The 25716-nt window shown below is 41.7% G+C and overlaps 1 protein-coding gene across 12 annotated transcripts in view; it reads left to right on the top strand.

Moving 5' to 3' along the window:
- Nucleotides 1-25716, top strand: part of serac1 (serine active site containing 1) — a 178187-nt gene that overhangs the window by 59753 nt on the left and 92718 nt on the right. For all 12 annotated transcript variants that reach the window (XR_015758475.1, XR_015758479.1, XR_015758478.1 and 9 more), the window contains exons 6-7: nucleotides 9883-10001; nucleotides 14650-14778. Coding sequence is in view for 8 of the 12 variants with exons in the window: in XM_087991483.1 (XP_087847609.1) it covers nucleotides 9883-10001; nucleotides 14650-14778 (248 nt within the window). In the remaining 4 variants the exon portion in view is untranslated. The remainder of the gene's footprint in view (nucleotides 1-9882; nucleotides 10002-14649; nucleotides 14779-25716) is intronic.

Genomic DNA, 25716 nt, shown 5'->3' with positions numbered 1-25716 from the left:
ATCCATCTCTGCCTCTCATAATTTTGTAGACCACTGTTATATCTTCTCTCGGCTGCCATCTTTCCAGTGAAAACAATCCTAGTCTTTTTAACTTTTCCTCACAGCCAATGCCCTCAAGACCAGGCAACATCCTCATGAACCTTCTCTGCACTCTCTCCAAAGCTTTGACACCCTTCTGATAATATGATCTCCAAAACTGCACACAATACTCTAAATGTGGTCTAGCAAAGGTTTTATATCGCTGAAACATGGTTTTCCAACTCTTGTACTCCATGGCCTATCAATGAAAGCAAGAATGCGAAATGCCTCCTTAATCACCTTGGCTACCTGTGTTGCAACTTCTAGGGAACTGTGGACCTGCACCCAATCTATCTGTCTATTCTTTTCCTAAAGGTTCTGCCATTTACAGTATATCAGCGGCACATGCCCAAGGCTGAGCTTTACAAGGATAGCATGTTCAGAACAGTGGAGACAGTGAGGTCTGCAGATGCTGGAGATCAGAGTTGAGAATGTATTGCTGGAAAAGTACAGCAAGTCAGGCAGCATCAGAGGAGCAGGAAAATCAATGTTTCAGGCTGGAGCCCTTCATCAGGAATGTTCAGAACGGTGGCCATAGTCCAGCCTAAGAGCCCAGAGGAAGGAAGGGAATTGGATAAATGAGGCAGGTGCTGCAAGAGTCCCCAATCATCAGACTCACAAATCGGTTTTTCATTTTGGAAACTAATAAGGGTGCTAGATCATCAAGAGTGTGCAATCAGCGCTGCAATCGGCTCAGCCACTTAGAAGGAAAGGGAGAAGAAAGGAGGAGCTCTCGTGACAGAGGATTCTTCAGGTGAATAGACAGGACAGGACAGTATAGATCTCTAGAAGGATCCAAACAAGTTGGTGGGTAGAGCAAATGAGTTTCAATATAGGCAGGTGTGATGAGATACATTTTGGTCAGAAGAAAAATAATAAAACGTAGTGGTACAGGAGCAAAGGGACCTGGTGTATGTGCACATATCATTGGATGTGTAAGGGCAAGTAGAAAGAGCAATAAGTGAGGTGTGCACTATCCTTAGCTTTATTAAAATGGTATAGAGTACAAAAGGAGATGATGTTGAACTTGTATTGGACAATTGTGAGACCACAGCTGGGATATTGTGTCCAGTTCTTGGCACCACGTTATATGTGGAAGGATGTAAACTCATTGAAGCGTGCAGAAGCAATTTAGAAGATTAGTTCCAGGGATGAGGAACTTCAGTTAGAAGGATAGATTGAAGAAGTTTGAACTGTTCTTTGTGAAGTGAAGAAAGCTCAGAAGAGATCGGATTTCAAAATATTCAGCAGGGTCGACAGTAGATGGGCCAAAAGTGTTCCTGATTGTAAATGGAACAAGAAGAAGAAAGCATGGATTTAAATCTGCAAAAGACGCAAGGGTGAAGTGGAAAAACATTATTTCATTCAGCTAGTTAGGCTCTGAATGCATTGCCTGGAAGTGTGGTGGAATATGGTTCAATTGAGGCATTCAAGAGAGCATTGGATTATTATGTGGAGAAAAAAGTTATGTTCAAGAAAAAAGCAGGAGATTGGCTCACAATAATGCTCAGAGCTGAAAATGTGTTGCTGGAAAAGCGCAGCAGGTCAGGCAGCATCCAAGGAACAGGAGAATCGACGTTTCGGGCATAAGCCCTTCAGGAATTCCCAAAGAAGGGCTTATGCCCGAAACGTCGATTCTCCTGTTCCTTGGATGCTGCATGACCTGCTGCACTTTTCCAGCAACACATTTTCAGCTCTGATCTCCAGCATCTGCAGTCCTCACTTTCTCCTCACAATAATGCTCATTTAACAAGCTGGTGCAGGCACGATGAACCAAATGGCCTCCTCCTGCGCTGTAACGTTGCTGTGACTCTGAAAATGAACAAATTTGACTGAAGCTTTTAATCTTGCAATCATTGAGACAACTCACAAGAAATACTAACCCAAATGAAAAACAACAGTTATATTGTATCTTTATTTTTCAGCAATAATCAATTTTGTACTACTACTTAACTTTCTTTTTCCAAATTTTGTCGTTAACAATGCTTTATTTTACTTATGTTTTGGAGATGCCAGTGTTGGACTGGGGTGTACAAAGTTAAAAATCACACAACACCAGGTTATAGTCCAACAGGTTTAATTGGAAGCACACTAGCTTTCGGAGCAACAATCACCGTCACTCCGAAAGCTAGTGTGCTTCCAATTAAACCTGTTGGACTATAACCTGGTGTTGTGTGATTTTTAACTTTATTTTACTTAGCTATTCATAGTACCTGGGTGTCATTAACAGGACAAGCAACCTATCAAAAGTAATCCTTAAGAAGATAGTGAGCACCTCTGTGAATCACTAGTTTAGATACACCCACAATGCTGTTAGGAAGAGGGCTTCAAGAATTTAATCGATCAATCATGAAGGAATGACACCGAATTTGAGAGTAAGATGGAATATACTTTGTAGACTGTTGGGGTTCCATGCAGGTTTTTTTCCAGGTGGCAGATTGCAGGTTCATAAGGTGACTTTGTCTTGACAAGTTCGTATTGTGCATCTTATAGTCAGCACATACTACTGCCATGGTGCATCAGTGATGAAATGACTGAACATATAATGCCGTGGAGGGGGTGTCGATGAAATAAGCTGTTATGTATGCAAACGAGTTTCTTGATTAATACTGAATCTTAATACATTGAGGCAAGTGCAAAATTTTCTATCACAGTTCGGACTTGTGCCATGTGTATGGCGGAAATGCTTTCAAGAATCAGGGTGCAAATTGCTTGCTGCAAAATCTCTAACGTCTGGACTACTCTTCTAGCCACCCGATATATGTGGTTGGTCTAGATCTATGAAATGATAAGTTTTGAAAAAAGACCCAAGGAGAGGCAATATATTGATTTATTGGCACAGTTCCAAAAATATACTTAAAGGGATCTGAAGGCTTGTGTGCCTAGAACTTGGGAGTCATAGAATATCCTTTTGAAGGTAGCAGAACAAATTAAGAGAAATCTTACCAAATATTTTAAGAGCTTGTATTTCATTAATACATGTATTTACCACAAAGAGAGAAATTAGTTTGGCTAATTAGGGAACAAGTTAATGTCATAGATTGTGCACAGGGGTTTTACCAAAATGGTTCTAGGGATGAGGCAATTTTGCTACAATGAGGAGAAGTTAGGGTTGTTCTCCTTGCAGTAAAGGAGTTTGAGAGAGAATCTGACAGTTTTAGAAAATTATAAAAGGTAAATTATGAAATCAAAATGTTGTAATCTTTCATTAAAATAACAGTCAATGTAAATTTATTGCACCGGGTAGCGGCTTGTCCCATTAACAAATCTGGAGTGCAGCGTGTTACCTCTTCAAGTTGTATTAGAACATAGAACAGTACAGCGCAGAAGGGGCCCTTTGGCCTCGGATGTTGCGCAGACCTGTGAACTAATCTAAACTCATCCCTCCACACAATCCCATCATCGTCCATGTGCTTGTCCAAGGACAAAATCACACAATGGAAAGTTCACCAATTCCATTTGCTTGTAAAATTTTATACTTCTGAATTGTTAGGTGCTGCAACTGAGATAATCGTACTGTTCAGGTAATCACTTTATTCATTGTTTGAGCCGAGATTAAAGAACGGAGAAATAATTTTCAAACTTTGTGACAAAATGCCATGCTTTAGGTTAATGGGTGACAGGATATTTGATTGCTGCAGCCCTCAGATTGATATGTTTCTGTTTTATTTATAATTATGGTGTCAGAGTCATTGAATTAACTATTGTCAATGCAGTTCTGAATTTGTTTGTTTAAAAAAGTGCTTAAAGATACAGTAGTATCAGCATAGTCACTTCAACATGATCAGTAACAAGGATTATTAGTTTTTGGAATTCATCGTAGCAGAGTGAAGGGAAAAATTTGTAAGGAACGTTTCATACAAAGTGTTATTAATACTAGGAAGAGTAGATTTTCTTTGCTGTTGGAAATGTGAGAGTTCGAAGAAAAACAAATTGCAGGAGAAACTGAGCAGCCCTTCAACATCTGTTGAGAGAAAGCAGAATTAACATTTCTCAAGAAGTTATGAGTAAGAGTTACTGGAGTCGACGCATTAACTCTGCTTTTTCACCACAGATGCTGTGAAATCCGCTGAGGTTCTTCAGTAATTTCTATTTTTGGTTCAAATTTCCAGTATAGACCAAAGAACAGTATCCACAGTTCTTTATTTTATTTTAATGTGAAGGCTGGGTTAAATTTCAAGCTTTAATTAAAATTAATTTATGGAAAAACCTTAATTTTTTTTCAGAAGCTTTCACAATCAGGCAGAGTATTGGAACATAATTACCCGACCAATCAAATTCAACTTATTTGGATGGAATTTAATCATTTATTGCCTGACCTGAGCTTTTCCAGCAATTTCTATTTTTGTTTGGCAAAGACAAAACTATCATCTATTTCCTATTAACCAATATTTTTATTCATAATATTTTATACCCTACAGCATGATTCTTTATTTTTCACAACAACCATTGACGTGGCTCTTTATCACATGCTTTCTGGAAATCTAAGTACAGATCTTTCTGCAGAATACTTGCTTCAGAACTGATGCTATTGGTCCAAACGTTGAATCCCTCCTTTTTACAGCATGCCTTAAGCCAAGTACAATCCTCCCCTATCATCTTTCTTTTATTCTCTGTAGCACATAATGTGGGGAGAAATCCTAAAGTTATTTCCCCCACGCCAGTTTTGCCTTTAAGTCCTCGAGGCAACGGATTGAATAGTTTCCAGCTGCAAAAAGTGGTTTACCGTTTGTTTGAAATCAATCCTACAAAGGTGAACCAATCCATCAGGCTTCACATTTACATAGAACATAGAACATAGAAGAATACAGCGCAGTGCAGGCCCTTCGGCCCTCGATGTTGCGCCGATCCAAGCCCACCTAACCTACACTAGCCCACTATCCTCCATTTGCCTATCCAATGCCCGCTTAAATGCCCATAATGAGGGAGAGTCCACCACTGCTACTGGCAGGGCATTCCATGAACTCACGACTCGCTGAGTAAAGAACCTACCCCTAACATCTGTCCTATACCTGCCCCCCCCTTAATTTAAAGCTATGCCCCCTCGTAATAGCTGACTCTATACGTGGAAAAAGATTCTCACTGTCGACCCTATCTAAACTCCTAATCATCTTGTACACCTCTATCAAGTCACCCCTAAACCTTCTTTGCTCCAATGAAAACAACCCCAAGTGCCTCAGCCTTTCCTCATATGATCTTTCTACCATACCAGGCAACATCCTGGTAAACCTCCTCTGCACCCGTTCCAGTGCCTCCACATCCTTCCTATAGTATGGCGATTAAAACTGCACACAATACTCCAGATGCGGCCGCACCAGAGTCTTATACAACTGCAACATGACCTCAGTACTCCGGAACTCAATTCCTCTACCAATAAAAGCCAGTACGCCATATGCCTTCTTCACCGCACTATTTACCTGGGTGGCAACTTTCAAAGATCTGTGTACATGGACACCAAGATCCCTCTGCTCATCCACACTACCAAGTATCCGACCATTAGCCCAGTACCCCATCTTTTTGTTACCCTTGCCAAAGTGAATCACCTCACACTTAGCTACATTGAACTCCATTTGCCACCTTTCTGCCCAGTTCTGCAGCTTATCTATATCCCGCTGTAACCTGCCACATCCTTCCTCACTTTTTTTAGGATTACTTTTTTTAGATTAGATTAGATTAGATTACTTAGTGTGGAAACAGGCCCTTTGGCCCAACTAGTCCACACCGCCCCGCCGAAGCGCAACCCACCCATGCCCCTACATTTACCCCTTACCTAACACTAGGGGCAATTTAGCATGGCCAATTCACCTGACCTGCACATCTTTGGACTGTGGGAGGAAACCGGAGCACCCGGAGGAAACCCACGCAGACACGGGGAGAACGTGCAAACTCCACACAGTCGCCTGAGGCGGGAATTGAACCCAGTTCTCTGGCGCTGCGAGGCAGCAGTGCTAACCACTGTGCCACCGTGCCGCCCTGTCTACAACTCCTCCGACTTTGGTATCATCCGCAAACTTGCTCACCCAACCTTCTAACCCCTCCTCCAGGTCATTTATAAAAATGACAAACAGCAATGGTCCCAAAACCTTGCGGAACACCGCTAGTGACGGGACTCCAAGATGAACCTTTGCCATCAACTACTACCCTCTGTCTTCTTCCAGCCAGCCAACTCCTAATCCAAACCTCCAACTCACCCTCAATGCCATACCTCCGTATTTTTTGCAGTAGTCTACCATGGGGAACCTTATCAAACGCCTTACTAAAATCCATATACACCACATCTACCGCTTTCCCCTCGTCCACCTCCTTAGTCACCTTCTCAAAGAATTCAATAAGGTTTGTGAGGCACGACCTGCCCTTCACAAAACCATGCTGACTATCCTTGATCACATTATTCATATCCAGATGTTCATAAATCCTATCCCTTACAATTCTCTCTAAGACTTTGCCCACAACAGAAGTGAGACTCACCGGCCTATAGTTACTAGGGTTATCCCTACTCCCCTTCTTGAACAAGGGAACCACATTTGCTAGCCTCCAGTCTTCTGGCACTACTCCTGTAGACAAAGAGGACATAAAAATCAAGGCCAATGGCTCTGCAATCTCCTCCCTTGCTTCCCAGAGAATCCTAGGATAAATGCCATCAGGCCCAGGGGACTTATCTATTTTCACCTTTCCAGAATTTCCAACACCTCTTCTCTACATACCTCAAAGCCATCCATTCTACTTAATTGTGACTCAGTATTCGCACTGACAACAATGTCCTGTTCCTGATTGAACACTGACGAAAAGTATTCATTCAGTGTCTCCCCAATCTCTTCAGCCGCCACACGCAACTTCCCACTACTATCCTTGACTGGACCTATTCCTACCCTAGTCATTTGGTATGACCGGTGCTGCCCATTCTGCAAACTGTACTGGTTTGATTATTCCCTTGCTTTCCAGCATCCTGATTTCTGCCTCTACTTCTTCACGCAAGACAAATGGCACTGGACAGGCCTTGCAGCATTTTCGAATTGCTTCATGGTCAACATGTAAAGTGGCCTTGGACTGTTTAATAGTCCCTAGACTTTACTGAGAGAAAAAAAACTTGTAGGTATTTCATTAGGATTTCACTTAGGCAGCCATTTTCTCATCAAAAGATGGTAATCCAATCAAGTTGAATCTTTCTCAACCAATTCCTCCCTTCAAGCTTGGACCCAAGCCTACTAGACTAACTAAACTTGTTGCCTTTCATAAGAGACCGGGACCAAAGTTGTACCCTTAATCTGGGGTTCCCTGGTATACATTCTCAGCCTGGCCGAGGTGTTACAAAAACTTAATTGTTGGAATCCAAAGCAAATTTTGGTAAAGTCTAGTTCAGTGATCACTTATGCAGCCACACCAGTATCAACCTCCTTTAGAACTGGGTGACTATTGAACCAGACGTTTCTTTTGATTAGTTCTGATTGGATGTTGCTAAGCAATTTAGCTGTTCCAAACTATTTGTCGGTGGACTTTCTAGGGTGCCTCAGGTCATAGTCATGGAGATGTACAGCACGGTCCAACTTGTCCATGCCGACCAGATATCCCAACCCAATCTAGTCCCACCTGCCAGCACCTGGCCCAAATCCATCCAAACCCTTCCTATTCATATACCCGTCCAGATGCTTTTTAAATTTTGCAATTGTACTAGCCTCCACCACTTCCTCCAGCAGCTCATTCCATACATGTACCATCCTCTGCGTGAAAACATTGCCCCTTTTATATCTTTCCCCTCTCACCCTAAACCTATGCCTTCCAGTTCTGGACTCCCCCACTCCAGGGAAAAAACTTTGTCTATTTATCCTATCCATGCTCCTCATGATTTTATAAACCTCTATAAGGTCACCCCTCAGCTTCCAACACTACAGGGAAAACAGCCCTAGCCTATTCAACCTCTCCCTATAGCTCAAATCCTCCAACCCTGGCAACATCCTTGTAAATCTTTTCTGAACCCTTTCAAGTTTCACAACGTCCTTCAGCTAGGAAGGAGACCAGAATTGCATGCAATATTCCAACAGTGGCCTAACCAATGTCCTGTACAGCTGCAACATGACCTCCCAATTCCTGTACTCAGTACTCTGATCAATAAAGGAAAGCATACCAAATGCCTCCTTCACTATCCTATCTACCTGCGACTCCACTTTCAAGGAGCTATGAACCTGTACTCCAAGGTCTCTTTGTTCAGCAACACTCCCTAGGACCTTAGCATTAAGTGTATAAGTCCTGCTAAGATTTGCTTTCCCAAAATGCAGCACCTCACATTTATCTAGATTAAACACCATCTGCCACATCTCAACCCATTGGCCCATCTGATCAAAATCCCATTGTAATCTGAGGTAACCTTCTTTGCTGTACACTACACCTCCAATTTTGGTGTCATCTGCAAACTTACTAATTATACTTGTTATGCTCACACCCAAATCATTTATATAAATGATGAAAAGTAGCAGACCCAGCACTAATTGAAAAAGCTACGGGTCCACTGCTAGCTCATAGCTGGCTCCAGGAGTGAACAGAACCCCTGACACGTCTGTTAATTGGGCCAGGTTGACAGCCCCAATCAGGAACTCATATTCTATGAAATCCACATAGCTGATCTCAGTATAATCACTACAGATTGGACCAGGTTGTTAAAGCACTTGAGGTCCTTGGCTTTAAAAATAAGAAATTATATTAACCTTTATAGATATAACTGTTTAGACCTCAGCAACATTATTTTGTCCAATTCTGGATATCATACTTTCAGTCAAATGTCAAGGCTTTGGAGGGAATTTAAAGAAAAAAGCTATCAGAAACTATAATTAATTGGTAAGACCAGAGAAGCTGGAATTATTCTTCTTCAAGCAGAGTATAATTGGATGTTTTAAAAGAGACATTCTAAATTATGAGGTGCTTTGATAAAAAAGAAATGGAGAAGCTTCTTCCACTTGCGGGAGAATTATTGATTAATACAAAGATCTAAAGCATTTGTTAAAAAAGATCCGATGGGGAAATAAGATGAAATTTCTTGATGTATTGGTTGTTTATGATCTGGAAAGCACTCACTGAAAGGGTACTGGAAGTAGGTTCAAATATAATGTTAAAAGAACAAACACATGAAAGGGGGAAGTTTGAAGGGGGATAGGAAAAGTACAAAAGGGATTATTTGTTAATGCTTCCAATAGCAGTAGCAAAGACATGATGAAGAGTGTCCAGTGTTGTACGATTTGTAATGGTTTGTAATTTCTCATAAAAATATAATATCATTCTAACTTTGCGTGAAAATTGGTTTAGTAGAGTGTTCACTATCAACACAGTATTAGTATTAAGATTACGTACTTACTGACAGTGTGGAAACAGGCCCTTTGGCCCAACAAATCCACACCAACCCTCCGAAGAGCAACCCACCAGATCCATTCCCCTACATTTACCTCTTCACCTAACACTACGGGCAATTTAGCATGGCCAATTCACCTAACCTGCACATTTTTGGACTGTGGGAGGAAACTGGAGCACCCGGAGGAAACCCACGCAGACATGGAGAATGTGCAAACTCCACACAGACAGTTTCCCGAGGCGGGAATTGAACCCGGGTCTCTGGCGCTGTGAGGCAGGAGTGCTAACCACAGAATTAATGGTAATCAGATTTGCAGAAACAAAGTTGAATGAAGTTCCTTGGAGGAGGGAGTGGCAATGACATTTTACCAGATTTAAATCTGGATTTGCATTGACATTTGTGTTTGTGCAAGCAAAGCTGCTTTGTATGACCCTTACCATAATAGCATATATTTTCTTTGTTTGCAGATTATCAGTACAGAACGCTGGCCCAAGCATTAGATCAGAAAACAAGCATTGGGCTAGCCCGATCACAGGATGTTGACTTTCGCTTTTTTTTACATCCTCCATCACCAAGAATAATTGAGGTCAGTAAATCTATTTGTATTGCTTGTTATCTGTCATTTTCAGCAAAGTGATACTGTTTGTGTAAAGTGGAGTTGAATTAGTATATATTTATATAGCAGCAGTAAAGCTGGTGTGAAGCCGTTTCAATTCATGCTGATGCTACAGCTGTAGGGCCATTCTAGAATTAATGGTAATCAGAATTGCAGAAACAAAGTTGAATGAAGTTCCGTGGAGAAGGGAGTGGCAATGCCATTTTACCAGATTTAAATCTGGATTTGCATTGACATTTGTGTTTGTGGTTTATAACCCTTACCATAGTAGCATAATTGTATTCTAGATTTTTAAATACATGGTGCTGTTCACCAGTTTCCTAAATGAGGATGATGATTCCTTTGGACAGCTCATAGAACATGGTGATATTTGATTTGTCAATGTTTTGTATTGAATAAGGTAAGTAATAAGTAATTCATAAACTTTGCATAATACGGTCCATCATAAGATATGAAAATCTGTTTCAAATTATGTTATTATTTTATGTACTCAGCAGTCAATTACTTAATCCTGAGCCCCTCCAGATCACAGACCTTGACCAAGCAGCAACAAAAGTACAGGTTGAAGGTCTTCATCATGGCTGATTTGGAACCCAAGTTGTTCTGAGAATAACTGGGTTGGGCTCAAGCTGCAGCTCAAAAGCAGAGGCAATGCTGTGGAGTTCTCAGTCAGTGCTTCAACACTCAGGGAAATGCTGTGATTTGATGGCTATCTTGCCATTCAGCTGTTAAATGGATGGCCAGGCATGACTGAAGGGGAACCAAAGGCAGGAGGCCATGGCTCAAGGATAGAGAGATGGGCAAGGGCAGTGCAATGTGTGAAATGATCTTGTCCTCTCTTGTGCATTGTTTTCATCGTAGAAAAAGACTATAATGGGAAAATACTATGCAGAGGAATTTGGAGGGATTAAACCCTTGATTTCCACAGGCTTTAGTGCTTTTCAGCTGTGCCTCATGCTGCATGTCCTGTGTCCTTTAACCTTTCCAACCCATCTGTCAGCCTCCCAAAACCTTGGGATGTTGAGGATTCCTGAGTTGTCATGGTGAATGCACACAATGCACTCATGCAGTCTTATGTCTAATTATCTCCATAGCACGTGGCCATTCTAATGTTAAGTTTTACTTGCCCTCAACGCATAAAGTCATTCAGCATTTTGTGGGTCTGTAGTTCAGTCCTTGCCCACATTGTGGAAAGTTATGCAGATTCATAAACAGGTTCCATGAGCATGTTAAGAACTCACAACAGACGACTGTTTCTTGTATTCATGCATGCCGCATGCATATATTACCAAAAATGAAAGCTGACAACAACAAGCCAATACTACTTGTTTATTGACCTTCCAGTATAGTCATACTTCGTCAGTTGGGGGTATTGCTTCTTACCATCCCACGGAAGGAGAATCTTCCACCCTGTACAATCACAATCTGGAGGAGAACAAGCAGGGAGTTAGCATCAGACCATGGGGCTGCCTATACTTGTGCTATCACCACTTCTCCTGCTATACCTGGTACTTGTCACTAAATGTTCTGATAGTTGAGAGTGTGATGACAGTCAACAGTTGTGGTAAACACCTCCAAATCATACCCCAGCAAGTCATGACAAGATGTGAGAGCTCTTGACCAGGAATGGATTTGAAACAGAAGCAATGAAGATTTGGGATGTAATATTAGTAAATAATACAAGTCAAGGACAAAGCAGATTCTTTGCTATACTTAAAACATTGAACCGGGAGTGCAAAGGATTTCCAGCAAGTGGCAGAGTTCTCCCTCTAGTTTTAAGGAAATTTTCAAAACTCAGTTTGATTAACTTTGCGGGTAAACTGGAGGAAGCATTGTCTGACAGAGCTTGAAAAGCAGAGATAATTGATGTACTACTGACACACTTGCAATAACTTAGGAGCTCACACCTTTAATGCATTGTCTGAGCTGAGATGTCACCTTTTTTCTATAAGACCTTGTTATGTCTGGAATGTGACTTGAAAGCAGTCCTGGGATTTACATATTAATGAATTAAGACCTGTTCTAAAAGATGAAAGATTTAACAGCAATCTAGATTTGTTCAATATATCGCATCACTGTATGACACTATGATCTTTTGCTATAAATTCTGTGTCCTATCATCCTATTCCACTAGCTACCTGATGAAGGAGCAGTGCTCTGAAAGTTAGTCCTGTACTTCCAAATAAACCTGTTGGACTATAATCTGATATTGTGTGATTTTTAACTTTGTCCACCTCCGTCCAACACCTGCACCTCCACATCAGTGTAAGATGAATTGGTTAAAGTTGTGCTCTGCAATTGGATGCTGAGAGAGGCAGAGTGTGGAGTTGACATTTGAAGATGGGATGTCAATCAGCGCAGTCGTGATATTTGAGCTTCTTGTGACATTGAATCCAAATGTGACAACTGCATTTCTGGAGCTTATGTTTTTGGCTACTTCCAGCAATTTTGACCTAAGAGGCCAGAGGAGACCGCATCAGGAGCAACGAATACAATAAATGACATGTGGAAATGCAGGTGAAACTTTGGATGTGGAAGCCTCCTTCGGGACCTTGGAGGTAAGGGGGGAGGTGTGAGTGCAGGTTTTGCAATTCCTGCGGTAGCAGGGGAAGGTGCCAGGAAGGGAGGGTGGCTTGTTAGTGGACGCAGATCTGACCAGGTATTCGCAGAGGGAACGGTCTTTGCGGATAGGGATGGGGAAAGAAATATATTCATGATGGTAGGGTCCGTTTTTAGGTGGCGGAAATGTTGGCGGATGATGAGGGATATATTTCCCTCCCCACCTCTATCTGCTTTCAGCAAAGACTGTTCCCTCCATGACTACCTGGTCAGGCCCACGCCACCCTCCCTTCCTGGCACCTTCCCCCTGCCACCACAGGAATTGCAAAACCTGTGCCCACACCCCCCCCCCACCTCCGTCCAAGGCCCCAAAGGAGCCTTCCACATCCATCAACGTTTCACTTGCACCTCCACACATGTCATTTATTGTATCCATTGTTCCCGATGCAATCTCCTTTACATTGGGGAGACTGCACGTCTTCTGTCAGAGTGCTTTAGAGAACATCTCTGGGACATCCTCACCAATCAACCCCACCACCCCGCAGCCGAACATTTCAACTCCTCCTCCTAGTCTGCCAAGGACATGCAGGTCCTGGACTCCTCCATCGCCACTCCCTCACCACCCAGCGCCTGGAGGAAGAACGCCTTTTCTTCTGCCTCGGAATCCTTCAACCCCAGGGCATTGTGGTGAAAGGGTTAAAATTGTGTCCCAATACATGTGTGAATCTAACCGAAAATGGAAGGTGTCGCTTAGTCCCGTGTGAATCTTATTACACACCTTCCCGTGTGAATCTTCTTATCTGCATGTGACCAGAATGGAATGTGTTTTTCAGCCTTGCTCTGCTGTTCACATGAATGTTTAGATCTCGAAAAGAGTATATCAGCTGGAAAAGTCTCCAGTTCGGTAGAGTCTGCTCCGGGGTTGCGTTTAACCGCCGAGCGTGGGTTGTTGGCAACCGCTCTACGAGAACTGACAGCTCCCAGTTCCGGTAACACGTAGAGTGAGTATAAACCAGACCCGTTGTAAGTACGAGACCTGGTTGTGGCGACGCTGCGGGGAATAAAACACTTATATTCTAGCAGACACGCCTCTTGGCTGTTTGTTCTGTGTCAGACTACTTTCCTGCGAGCCTGGTCCTTGACCTTGAGAATTTTTTTAAAACAGGCATCAATGTGGACTTCATTAGTTTCCTCATTACCCCTCCCCCCACCTTACCCCAGTTCCAACCTTCCAGCTCAGCACTGCCCTCATGACCTGTCCCACCTGTCAATCTTCCTTCCCACCTATTCGCTCCACCCTCCTCTCTGACATATCACCTTTACCCCCACCTCGATCCAACCATTGCCCTTTCAGCTACCTTCTCCCAGCCCCACACCCCAACCCTCCCCTCCCATTTATCTCCCCACCTCAAAGGCTCCCAGTCTCTTTCCTGATGAAGGACTTCAGCCCGAAATGTCGATTTTCCTGCTCCTTGGATGCTGCCTGACCTGCTTGTGCTTTTTCCATCAACACATTCTCAATTCATAGAGATTTACAGCACGGTAACAGACCCTTTGTCCAACTCCTCCATGCCGACTAGTTATCTGAACCTAATCTAGTCCCATTTCCCAGCACATGGCGCGTATTCCTCTAAACGTTTCCTGTTCGTATACCCATCCAGATGCCTTTTAAATCAACTCATTCCATACGTACACCACCCTCTGCATGAAAACGTTGCCCCTTAGGTCCCTTTTATATATTTCCCCTCTCCCCACCCCAGGGAAAAGACTTTGTCTATTTATCCTATCCATGCCCCTCACGATTTTATAAACCTCTATAAGGTCATCCTTTAGCCTCTGACACTTCAGGGAAAACAACCCCGGCCTGTTCAGCCTCTCCCTATAACTCAAATCTTCCAATCCTGGCAACATCGTTGTATATCTTTTCTGAACCCATTCAGCATCTTGTGAACCTGGAGGCAATGTATAATTTTCCAAAACTTTTGTCATTAAGCAGCCTTCCAGGCAATTAATTGTGTTTTTATATATAAAATCCTGTTCTTGTGTTTCCTGTGTGTAGAACTCCTGCATTGAAGATGAGCTCAGAAATCTGCTGGCCTCTCTACCACAATCTGAAGTGGATCAGTGTGTGCAGTACTTTACTTCTCTTGCTCTACGAGAAAGTAATCAGTCTTTGTCAGCACAAAGGGTAAGTTTCAATAATCCAATTTTGTTTATTCTTTTGCAATCTACAGAAAAATTTACCATGTCTAGACAAGTTGATTTTTTTTTTAGGTGATAATTAAAGTGTATAAGACATCCCTAATGGTCGACGGTTACATCACATCTAAAGGGATTGGATAGGATAAATAGACAAAGTCTTTTCCCGGGGTCGGGAAGTCCAGAACGAGAGGGCATAGGTTTAGGATATAAAAGAGATCTAAGGGGCAACTTTTACACGCAGATGGTGGTACGTGTATGGAATGAGCTGCCAGACGACGTGGTGGAGGCTGGTATAATTAACGTTTAAGAGGCATTTGGGTATATGAATAGGAAGTGTTTGGAGGGATATGGGCCGGGTGCTGGCAGGTGGGACTAGATTGGGTTGGGATATCTGGTCGGCATGGACAGGTTGGACCGAAGGGTCTGTTTCCATGCTGTACATCTTTATGACTCTATAACATTAAATAATATCAGATATTGCAAAATCCTGAACAGGAGTGTCTAATTAATTTAAGCTTCGTAATGCAGATTGAAAGAAGATCTTTCAGTTCCAAATTGACTTTAGTAATATTCTTGCCTCTTGAGTCAGAAGTATACGGGGTCAAGTGTATGGTGCTGGAAAAGCGCGTCAGGTTGGGCAGCAGCAAAGGAGCTGGAGAATCGATGTTTCGTGCATAAGCCCTTCCTGATGAAGGGCTTGTGCCCAAAGTGTTGATTCTCCTATCCCTTGGATGCTGCCTCATCTGCTGTGCTTTTCTAGCACCATACTCACAACTCTGATCTTCAGCATGTGCAATCATCACTTTCTCCTCGGAGGTGGACGGACCCATTCATCACTTCAAACGTACTAGGCTGACAATACTGTGCAAATATTACATTGTCAGAAGTACTGTTGAGCAATTGTCTGTATACTATCATTGTATTTTACTCCACCTTGCAATATCTTAGCTAGAATGATCTAAAATTAACTCAGCTGACCTGCTGTTTCCTCAGTTCCCTAGGTCATCCTTTGCATCAAATAGTTATACAATTTTCCAGAAAGTGCAATTATTTCTTTTTAACTACTCTCTGTGACAAAGCATCCAAAATTTATTGAGAAAGCTTACCTAACTTCTCTGCTCCTCAGTGATCATAGTAAATTGAGGCTCCTTCATCATTGACTCCTCAACCAAAGAAATCTGTTTTATGCGAATAACCCTAATGTGTTACAATCTCATGTTGGATCTCCTCTTAACTTTGATTTGCAAAAAAGATCCCAGTATTTTGTATCTCTCTTAACTATAGTTTGCCATTCCATTCTTCTTCAAAAATTGATTTTATTTACAAACTTTATAAAGGTACATTATATCACCATGTAAATTTGCCTTTTTCTAGAATGTAGATTTGATCAGTTTCTTTCTGTTCAGTATGTTATACTGTAATACCCTCATTGTGTTTAAAGGTTGTGGCCCAGATATCAATTACACACAATAAGTTGTGGATATTTTCTAATCAACAAATGTTATTGCACACCTCTGGAGCAGGTAGGACTTGAAGCTAGGCTTCCTGGTGCAGAGGTAGGGTGCAAGACAAAACTCCACTCAATAACTTGCATCCATTTCACTTAATGTGGCACACCTTTTTAAACTATTGAACAATAGAACGTACTCACAATGTCACTAGATGCTTTGAAGTGCCATGGACCATGATCTGTCTCAGGCAGTCAGTCCATTAACAGTTCTCCTGGCATGTCTTCTGAAGCAGGCTGCTCTACCCTAATTGTAGCGGCCAGTTGCACATGAAGTTCTTTCTTTATACCCTGTGCTTGCCGTGCCATGTGATGTAATATTTTGTTTCAGCCTGTTTTATTGGTTTTCAATAACATCACTGTTCTGCTTAAAGTGCTATGACATGGAGACAGTAAGCCAAACAAAATCAGCTTACCTATCCTTGGATTTGTAACACAGTAAAATTAAACAAAGACCATCAAAATCACTCAGTTGTTCCTTTCCACATTTTAAGAAAGACAGATATTTGACGCCAAGTTTATAAATTGAACAGAAATTGATAATTTAATTATTATAAAAGTAACTTTAGTAGAACGAGGATAAATAACAACAAGAAAAGCTAGAGAGTAGTGTTGAGGAAGCAGAGAAGCTAGAGGAGGACTTGAACAGGGTAGGAGAGTTGGCAAAGAAGTGACAAATGAAATAGAATGTGGGAAAGTGTGAGGCTGTGCACTTGGGTGGGAAGAAAAGAGGCATAGACTATTTTCTAAATGGGGAAAGGCTTCAGAAATCTGAAGCACAAAGGCATTTGGGAGACCTAGTTCAGAATTATCTCAAGTTTAACATGCAGGTTCAATTGGCAGTCAGAAAGGCAAATGCAATGTTAGCATTAATTTCAAGAGTACTAGAATACAAGGGTAGAGATGTACTGTTGAGGCTGTATCAGGCTCTGGTCAGACTGCATTTGGAATATTGAGAACAGTTTTAAGCCTGATATCTAAGGAAAGGCATTGGAGGAGGTCCCAAAAAAGTTTGCAAGCATGAAGGACTTGTCATATGAGGAGGAGTTGAGGTTGCTGGGTCTGTACTAAATGGAGTTTAGAAGAATGTTGGGTTGTCTGAGTGAAACTTAGAGAATACTGAGAGGCTAACTTAAAGTGGATGTGAAGATGATGTTTCCATGAATAGTGGAGACTAGGACCTGAGGGCACAGTCTCAGAGTGAAGATGCTACCCTTTTGAAGTGAAATAAAGTGACATTTTTCAGCTAGATGAGGGGTTAATCTGTGGAACTCATTGCTCCAGAAGGCTGTGGAGGCCAAGTCACTGAGTGCATTTAAGACCGAGATAGGTTTTAGATCAACAAGGGGATCGGGGGTTATGGAGAGAAGGCTGGAGAATGGACTTGAGAAACGTACCAGCCATGATCAAAATGCAGAGCAGACTCTATAGACTAAACAATGTAATTCAGCTCCTGTATCTTATGATCTTATTGAACAAGACAATCTACTTAATATCAATAATATCAGCCTAGTCTTCTTTAACCAGAGCCCCTGCCCATATACATACTTAAAGGATAAATGAAGAGAAATAAATAAAGAATTGTAATTTGTCAGTTCATCAGTTTCATGATGGGTACTCAGGCCTTCAGAAATCCTTGGTTAATGCAGCTTTTCACAGCCAATTAAACTGTACGATTTCCTTGAATTTCAAAGTCACTGACAAATGCAAACACGGCCAGTAAACTTCAAGAATCATTCACTCATTTCTTAGAGAGGGGTTTTCTTATCAGAACAAATCGACAATGCATCAAAACAAAAGAATGAGTGAGCAAAAAACAGCAGCATTGTCCGGAAGCTTTTTCAAAATGTACTCAAGGCTTCAAAGCCCTTGTCAGAACTGGTTCATTTTTATCTTCCTCTCTTTTGCTGACATTCTCTGTGATTGGCTACCCAGCACCAATCTGCCCTTAATTAATTAATTCAACATCCACCCAGTTACCAGTCCTGCTCGTAAAAGATCTCAGTGCCAAAATGTTGATAGAGTTATAAAGCAGAGATTGACTCCCCTCTGAGAACCAAAACTAACACATCCAAAGAGAAGCACCTCTCCTATAATCTGTAAAAGGAGTGTGAAAAATGGTATAACCTGCTTTTCAATAACTTCTGGTGGTTAAGTAAAACAAATCCCTGACACTCGCTTTAAAATCCAGAAGGAAGTCTGGAGGGGGAGGCAGTGGTGTTTGTCAAGGTTTGTCCCAAGCAGCTCCGTGACGTGGGACTCCGTGCTCGATGGTCTGTTCCCCGGGTTGCACACTGAGACGGACATCAACTGTGCCTGGAGGATCATCAACTCGGTGAAGAATGCTCTTTGGTCTGTCCAAAACCTGTTAGTCTTCCAGCTAAAAGACGTGACCCTGACTGAGTGTTGCATACTGGCACATCCCAAGGTCCAGGACAATGTGCTGAGGGACGTGCTGAAGCTTGGGGCACCTGCCGCCAAGGCGCGGTGGGGAAAGACCACTGTATAAAGTCTGCCCACCGAAGAACAACAGGGGGCCCACTCAGTAATTAGGCTCCAATGACATCTCAGCTAAACACCAAGAAAGGAGATTTACCAGGATGCTGCCTGGACTGGAGGGCTTATCTTTTTTTTAAATAGATATTTTTATTAGAAATTTAACATTTTTACAAGTTTACGAAAATAAACAAAACTCTTAAGTACAAACATTGATATACAATTAAATCTTAAATATATAATAACCAAAGTTTAACAAAAGAGAAATACAGAGAGAGAAAGAAAACAAAACTCAACTAACTACTAATCTAACCTACAACTAACCAGAGTGTATATTTAAGTCTCTTACATTATTCAATAAAAGAAAGAGAAAAAAAAACAAAAAAAATGGATAACATAGAAATTGGGTAGTGAGATATATGCTCGGAATGTGTTAACATCAAATGTAACAAAACCCGTATTTGTGCAGGATTCCTCTCCCAAGGAGCCCCAGACCAGCCAGGTTTGTAATCTCAATTAAATAAAAACCCTTGTATTCATATAATTCAAGAAGGGCTGCCATATTTTATAAAATAATTCGGTCTTTCGGTGCACCATATTTGTAAGGAAGTCAAGGGGAATACATTCCATAATTAATCTGTGCCAATTTGAAAGTCCAGGGGGGCCCTCAGCCACCCAGTTTACCAAAATATTTTTCCTTGCACAGAAAGAGAGAATAGAAAATAGTCTCTTCCCGTGCATATCCAGGGAGGGAAAGTTCGAAAAGCCCAAAAGGAGAGATACAGGGTCCACTTTAATTTCCGTTCCTAAAATTTCTGTCAGGGTACTTGCTACTTTAGTCCAGTATCTACGGATCTTATGACAGGTCCATAAGCAATGTACAAGAGTGCCCACCTCTATTTTACATTTGGGACACATTGGAGATGCTCCAGCCTTAAATTTTGCCAATCGATCTGGTGCTATATCGACCCTATGAAGTATCTTCAGCTGGATAGCCTGAGTTCTGTTACAGATGGTGATTCTTCTGGCGTTTTCCCAAATGTCATTCCACGGTTTCTATAGAGATTTCTAATCCCAATTCCTGATCCCATGTTTTAAGCAGATTGTCCATATCTCCCGATACTTCATCATGTAGTAAATGATAAATAGTACTGATGGAGGATACCCCCATTGGTCGTAGTACTCTACATTCTCTATCTGATTTATAAAGATTATCTAATAACGTAGTCGTCTTCTGTATATAATCTCGAATTTGGAAGTATCGATAGAGGTCTCCATTAGGTAATCCGAATTTCTGACGCAGCTGTTCAAAAGACATCAGGACCCCATCTTTAAATAGGTCCCCTGGACATGAGATACCCCTGGATCTCCAGAGTTTAAAAGTGGCATCTGTAAACCCCGGTTGGAATCCCCATGCTCCCACTATCGGCGCATAGGGGGATGTTTTATGTGAGTTGCCTTCATTTTGCCGCATTATATTCCAAGCCTTGATTGTATTTAGTATTATAGGGTTTTTACAGTGATCCATAATGATTTTCCTCTTGTCTGAAAATAAAAGGTTAATAAGTGGGCATTTTACTTGAGAAGCCTTGATGTCCAGCCAGATTGATTGGGTCTTGTCTGATCCACAATCAGCTATGTAACTTGATAGGAAACTTAACTGATATTTCCTAAAATCTGGGAAGTCCAATCCTCCCCTTACCTGTGGAAGCTGTAGCTTCTTCAGCTTAATGAGGGGCCGTCTATGATCCCAGATAAAGGAACCCAACCAGCCATATAATTTACGTAGTACCAGCCTCGGCAGCATCACCGGAAGCATTCTCATAGGGTATAGGAGACGGGGCAGGACATTCATTTTAATTAGTGTTATTCTACCCAGCCAGGAAATTGGAAGGTCTCCCCATCGCTGGAGGTCCTGCCTTATCCTTTCCAGTAAATGCACAAAGTTAGCCTTGTATAACTGACCAAATACTGGGGTAATAAAAATGCCTAAATATAAGAAACCCTCCAGGGACCAACGAAAGGGAAAATGGGATCCGTCCACTAAGTGGGGTATCATAGCAAGGCCACCCATTGGCATAGCCTCCGATTTTGAGAAATTAATTTTATAGCCTGAGAATGCGCTAAATATATTAATAACTTGGATTAAGCGAGGCACGGACATCAAAGGATTACTGAGGAATAGAAAAAAATCATCTGCGTAAAGGGTAATTTTATGTTTACCTGTACCAATCCTCGGGGCTGTTATATTAGGATCAGCCCGTATAGCTTCTGCTAGTGGTTCAATTATTAGCGTAAATAACAATGGCGAGAGAGGACATCCCTGACGACAGCCCCTACCCACACTGAAGCTATCCAAACCTAATCCATTGGTAACCACAACTGTTTTGGGATCACTATACAATGTTGAGACCCATTTGGTAAACACCTTTCCAACCCCCAACCTTTCCAATGTGTAAAACAAATATGACCATTCAACCCTATCAAATGCCTTTTCTGCGTCTAATGAAACTACTACTCCTGGTATCTTTCCCTGATGGCAGGCATGAATCATATTCAAAACCCTTCTAATATTATTGGATGATCTACGGCCCTTAATAAATCCCATCTGATCCACCTTTATGATATGTGGCAGTACCCTTTCTAGTCTCAATGCTAACGTTTTAGAAAGGATTTTAAAATCTACATTTAGCAAGAATATTGGTCTGTATGACGTACAATCTTCTGGATCCTTTCCTTTTTTAAGGATAAAAGAGATATTTGCCTCTTTCAGCGAAGGCAGGAGACAGCCCTGACTATATGCATAGTTATACATGTCCATAAGTAGACCAGCCAATATTTCTGTAAATTCTTTAAAGAATTCAGCTTGAAAACCATCTGGGCCAGGTGCCTTATTGCTCTGAAGTTGCCTGATTGCATCAAGTATTTCTTGGAGTGTAAGAGGAGCATTTAAGACCGATACCTGTTCCGGAGTTAGGCCCGGAAAGGTCAAATTTTTAAAAAATGATTGCATCCTCCTAGTCCTGTCTTCACAATCCTGCGATTTATATAAATCGGAATAAAATTTTCTAAAGATTGCATTAATCTTTTTATGATCATGAGTCAAAATACCCGTACTTTGTTTGATAGACGTGATAGTTTGAGGGGCCTTCTTTTTTCTTTGCAAGAAATGCTAAGTATCTACCCGGTTTGTCGCCAAATTCATATAACCTTTGTTTTGCAAATAATATTTCCCTCTTAGCCATTTGGGTAAGTGTAGTTTTTAGAGCTGTCCTAAGTGCCGTAATCCTTTGCAATTTGATAATAGAAGGTCTATCAGCGTATGCTGTTTCAGCTGCTTTTAAGCAAGCTTCGAGCAGACGCTGTTGTTCTCCTTTTAATTTTTTCTGGGTCACTGAGTAGGAGATGATCAAACCTTGTGCGTAAGTTTTGATGGTCTCCCACATCATTGATGGGTTTCTAGCTGTACCTAAATTAATTTCTAAAAAAGTTTTAAATTCTTGAGAGAAGTACTTTACAAATTTACTATCTTTCATTAGGAAGGGGTCCATACGCCAATGCCGAGGGGATGTCCCGTTGTTCCTTGCCTTAGTTTCCATATATACAGCAGCGTGGTCGGAAATTGCTATACTACCTATTTTACAGGATGATATGGAATTTTAAAAAATCGAGGGGGCAAAAAACATATCAATTCTGGTATGACATTTATGTGGATTGGAGTAAAAAGCAAAATCTCTGCCCTGTGGATGAAGACATCTCCATACATCTACTAATCCTAATTCTTTGTTCAGATCCACCAATTGTCTAGATCTGGGAGATACTTCTGCAGTACTCTTGGGAATCCTATCTATTTCCGGATCCATAATACAATTATAGGCGGAGACTTTAATTGTATGACGGGCACCAAGAGCCATCAATTTTGAGAAGGCTTCCGTTATAAATTTAAAGGGGTGTGCCAGGGGGCAGTACAAATTTAAAATCCCATATTCCTCTCCATTTATAAGGACTTTAATCAGAATATATCGTCCAGATTCATCTTTTATCTGATTTAGGATTTTGAAAGGGAAATTCTTCCGAATAAGAAAACAACTCCCCTACTTTTTGTGCTAAAAGAAGAAAAAAAGGCCTGATCAAATCCACCCTGTCGTAATTTCAAGTGTTCTTTATCCAACAGGTGTGTCTCCTGTAGGAGAGCTATATCAACTCTTTCTTTCTTAAGATTTGATAATATTTTCTTCCTTTTGACTGGCAAATTACTCCCCTTGACATTCCAGGTGCACCACTTAACTGACTGATCAACCATAATCATCCGGGCAAAAGCAAGACCCCTCGGGAGGAAAACCCTATCCAGAACATCCCGAGCATAGAGCATATAAAATTCACAAAAATAAAGACTCTCTAATACACACACAACAGAAAAAAAAACTATTTCTAAATAATAAAAAAAAGTATTTAAATGGAGATTTTCCCCCTTGTTCCCAGGGGGTGTCACTTCCTTTCCAAAGGTCCATCGTATCCTCTCCCAACCAATGCCCCACTCTTGACCCAGGCACTCCTCAATAGGATGAGGAGAATTCAGGTATAATACAAAACTAGAGTTAACAGTGAGCACCTCCCCACCCCACCCACACCAACACCTGGATATATTTGGTAATGTTAATACCATGTATAAACATATATAACTATAAAATTACAACCTCAACAAATAATAATTAAATATAATAATACAAAATAACAAGGGAAAACAACCCTGCTCCTAGAGACAGAGGTAAAATAGAATAAGGTAACCACCTCCCCCCACCAACATTAACTAAACCCCCCGGCTTATATGTATAATATATATATACACACACATACATACATATATCTTTATATACACACATATACACACATAAATAAAAAAAAACCCAATGGGTGGAGAAAATCATTAAATAGAGAACAAATAAATAAATCCCTCTCCCCACCCCCCAAGATAATATTAAACAGTAAGGTAAGAAAAAGGTGGGGGGATATAAACCGGAGTGGGGGAAAGGCAAACCAACATCCATTATCTCTTATAATTTATCGAAGAGAGTCCAAAAATTCCTTAGCCTTTTCTGGCGATCCGAAGTTATACACGGATCCTTCATGGTTAAAGCATAGCGTCGCTGGGTAACGTAAGGAGTACTGAATATTTAAGTCCCTTAAACACTTCTTCGCCTCATCGAATGCCTTCCTCTTTCGGACCAGAGCTGGGGAAAAGTTCTGGAATGACATGATCTTGGATCCTTTATAGATCATGGCTTGGGAATCTTTTCCAAGATTTCTAGAGGCTTCTAGAAGTATCTGCCTCCTTATAGCTCTGCAGCTGGAACAGGACCGGGCGGGGACGCTGGTTCGAGCCGGGCCCGTGTATTGCGACCCGGTAGGCCCATTCCACCCTTACCTGGCCTGATCCAGCATGCAGATTTAAAAGCTGTGGCAGCCACTGCTCGAGAATCGCTGTAAGCTGGCATTCCTCTTCCCGTTCGGGAAGGCCCAGCAAACGAATATTTTTTCGCCGACCTCGATTATCGAGGTCATCAATATGATTCTCTAAGGTCCGGACTCGCTGTTTGAGAGTCCGGACCCGATCCACGGCCGATTGCGCTGTAGTTTCAGAGGTCGTGGCCTTTAGCTCCGCCCCTCCGACTCGGCGCTCGATATCTTTAACGTCTCGGTCGTGCTTTTGCAGCGCGGCCGAGAGTGAGTCCCATCGGCTACGGGATTCTTCAATAAAAGCGTCTATCTTCACATCCAGTTTAGAGATGATTTCCACGAGGCTCGCCACTGTAGGTAAATCCCCTGGGGCGGCTGCGGATGCCTCTGCTGGAGCTGGAGAGGGTGAGGGAGGGGTTCCTGCTTGCTGAGGGCTGCGGGCTCCCTTCCCTTTAGTCATTTGTACTGAAGATTAGATTGTTTAAATTTAATACTAAGCAATTAATTAAATTAAACAGCTATTTTAAATGATTTGGTGAGTGTGGTGGGGGTGGGTGGCCCACTTTGCTCAAGTCTTGGGAGGAGCACTATCGACTCAGACTTGCTGGGTCGTCGCCATCTTGGATCCCCCGGAGGGCTTATCTTATGAAGAAAGGTTGACTGAGCTCAGACTTTTTTCATGGGAGGAAAGGGGACCTAATTGAGGTATACAAGATAATGAGAGGCATAGATAGAGTCGATAGCCAGAGACTATTTCCCAGGGCAGAAATGACTAACACGAGGGGTCATAGTTTTAAGCTGGTTGGAGGAAAGTATAGAGGGGATGTCAGAGGTGGGTTCTTTACACAGAGAGTTGTGAGAGCATGGAATGCGTTGCCAGCAGCAGTTGTGGAAGCAAGGTCATTGGGGACATTTAAGAGACTACTGGACATGCATATGGTCACAGAAATTTGAGGGTGCATTCATGAGGATCAGTGGTCAGCACAACATCGTGGGCTGAAGGGCCTGTTTAGTGCTGTACTGTTCTATGTTCTATGTTCTAAACTGGATGTTTAACATACAAACTTGTAAATGCAAATGACTCAGTCTGTCCTCTGTATGTAAAGACATGGAATGTATATATGAATGGCATCGCTAATTGTACAGATATCAAAAGATTTCTATGAACAAAGTATATTTTTGAAATCAATAAAAAAAAAGCAACAATTTATTTATCTAACTCTAACAGTGAAGAAATTAACTAAACTATTAAACCAAATACAGGGAACCTTGATTATTGGAACGAGATGGGCTGGCGCTATTTCATTCGGATCATCGATTGTTCGGTTAATCAATTAAATGCCTTTCCTCTGGGGCTCGGAGTTTTTAAAGTCTGCTGCCTATTCAGGAGACTAGCAGCAGCACACAGCTCATGAGCCCCCGGCCTCGGCCTATCCCACTCCCCCCAGTCCCCATCCAATACCT

This window comes from Chiloscyllium plagiosum, unplaced genomic scaffold, assembly GCF_037043375.1.
Source record: "Chiloscyllium plagiosum isolate Xiang-an unplaced genomic scaffold, Cpla_swu_hap1 HiC_scaffold_10, whole genome shotgun sequence".
Lineage (NCBI taxonomy): Eukaryota > Metazoa > Chordata > Chondrichthyes > Orectolobiformes > Hemiscylliidae > Chiloscyllium > Chiloscyllium plagiosum.
The sequence above is the reverse complement of the archived record's forward strand: the minus strand, read 5'-3'. Positions and strand labels throughout refer to the sequence as shown.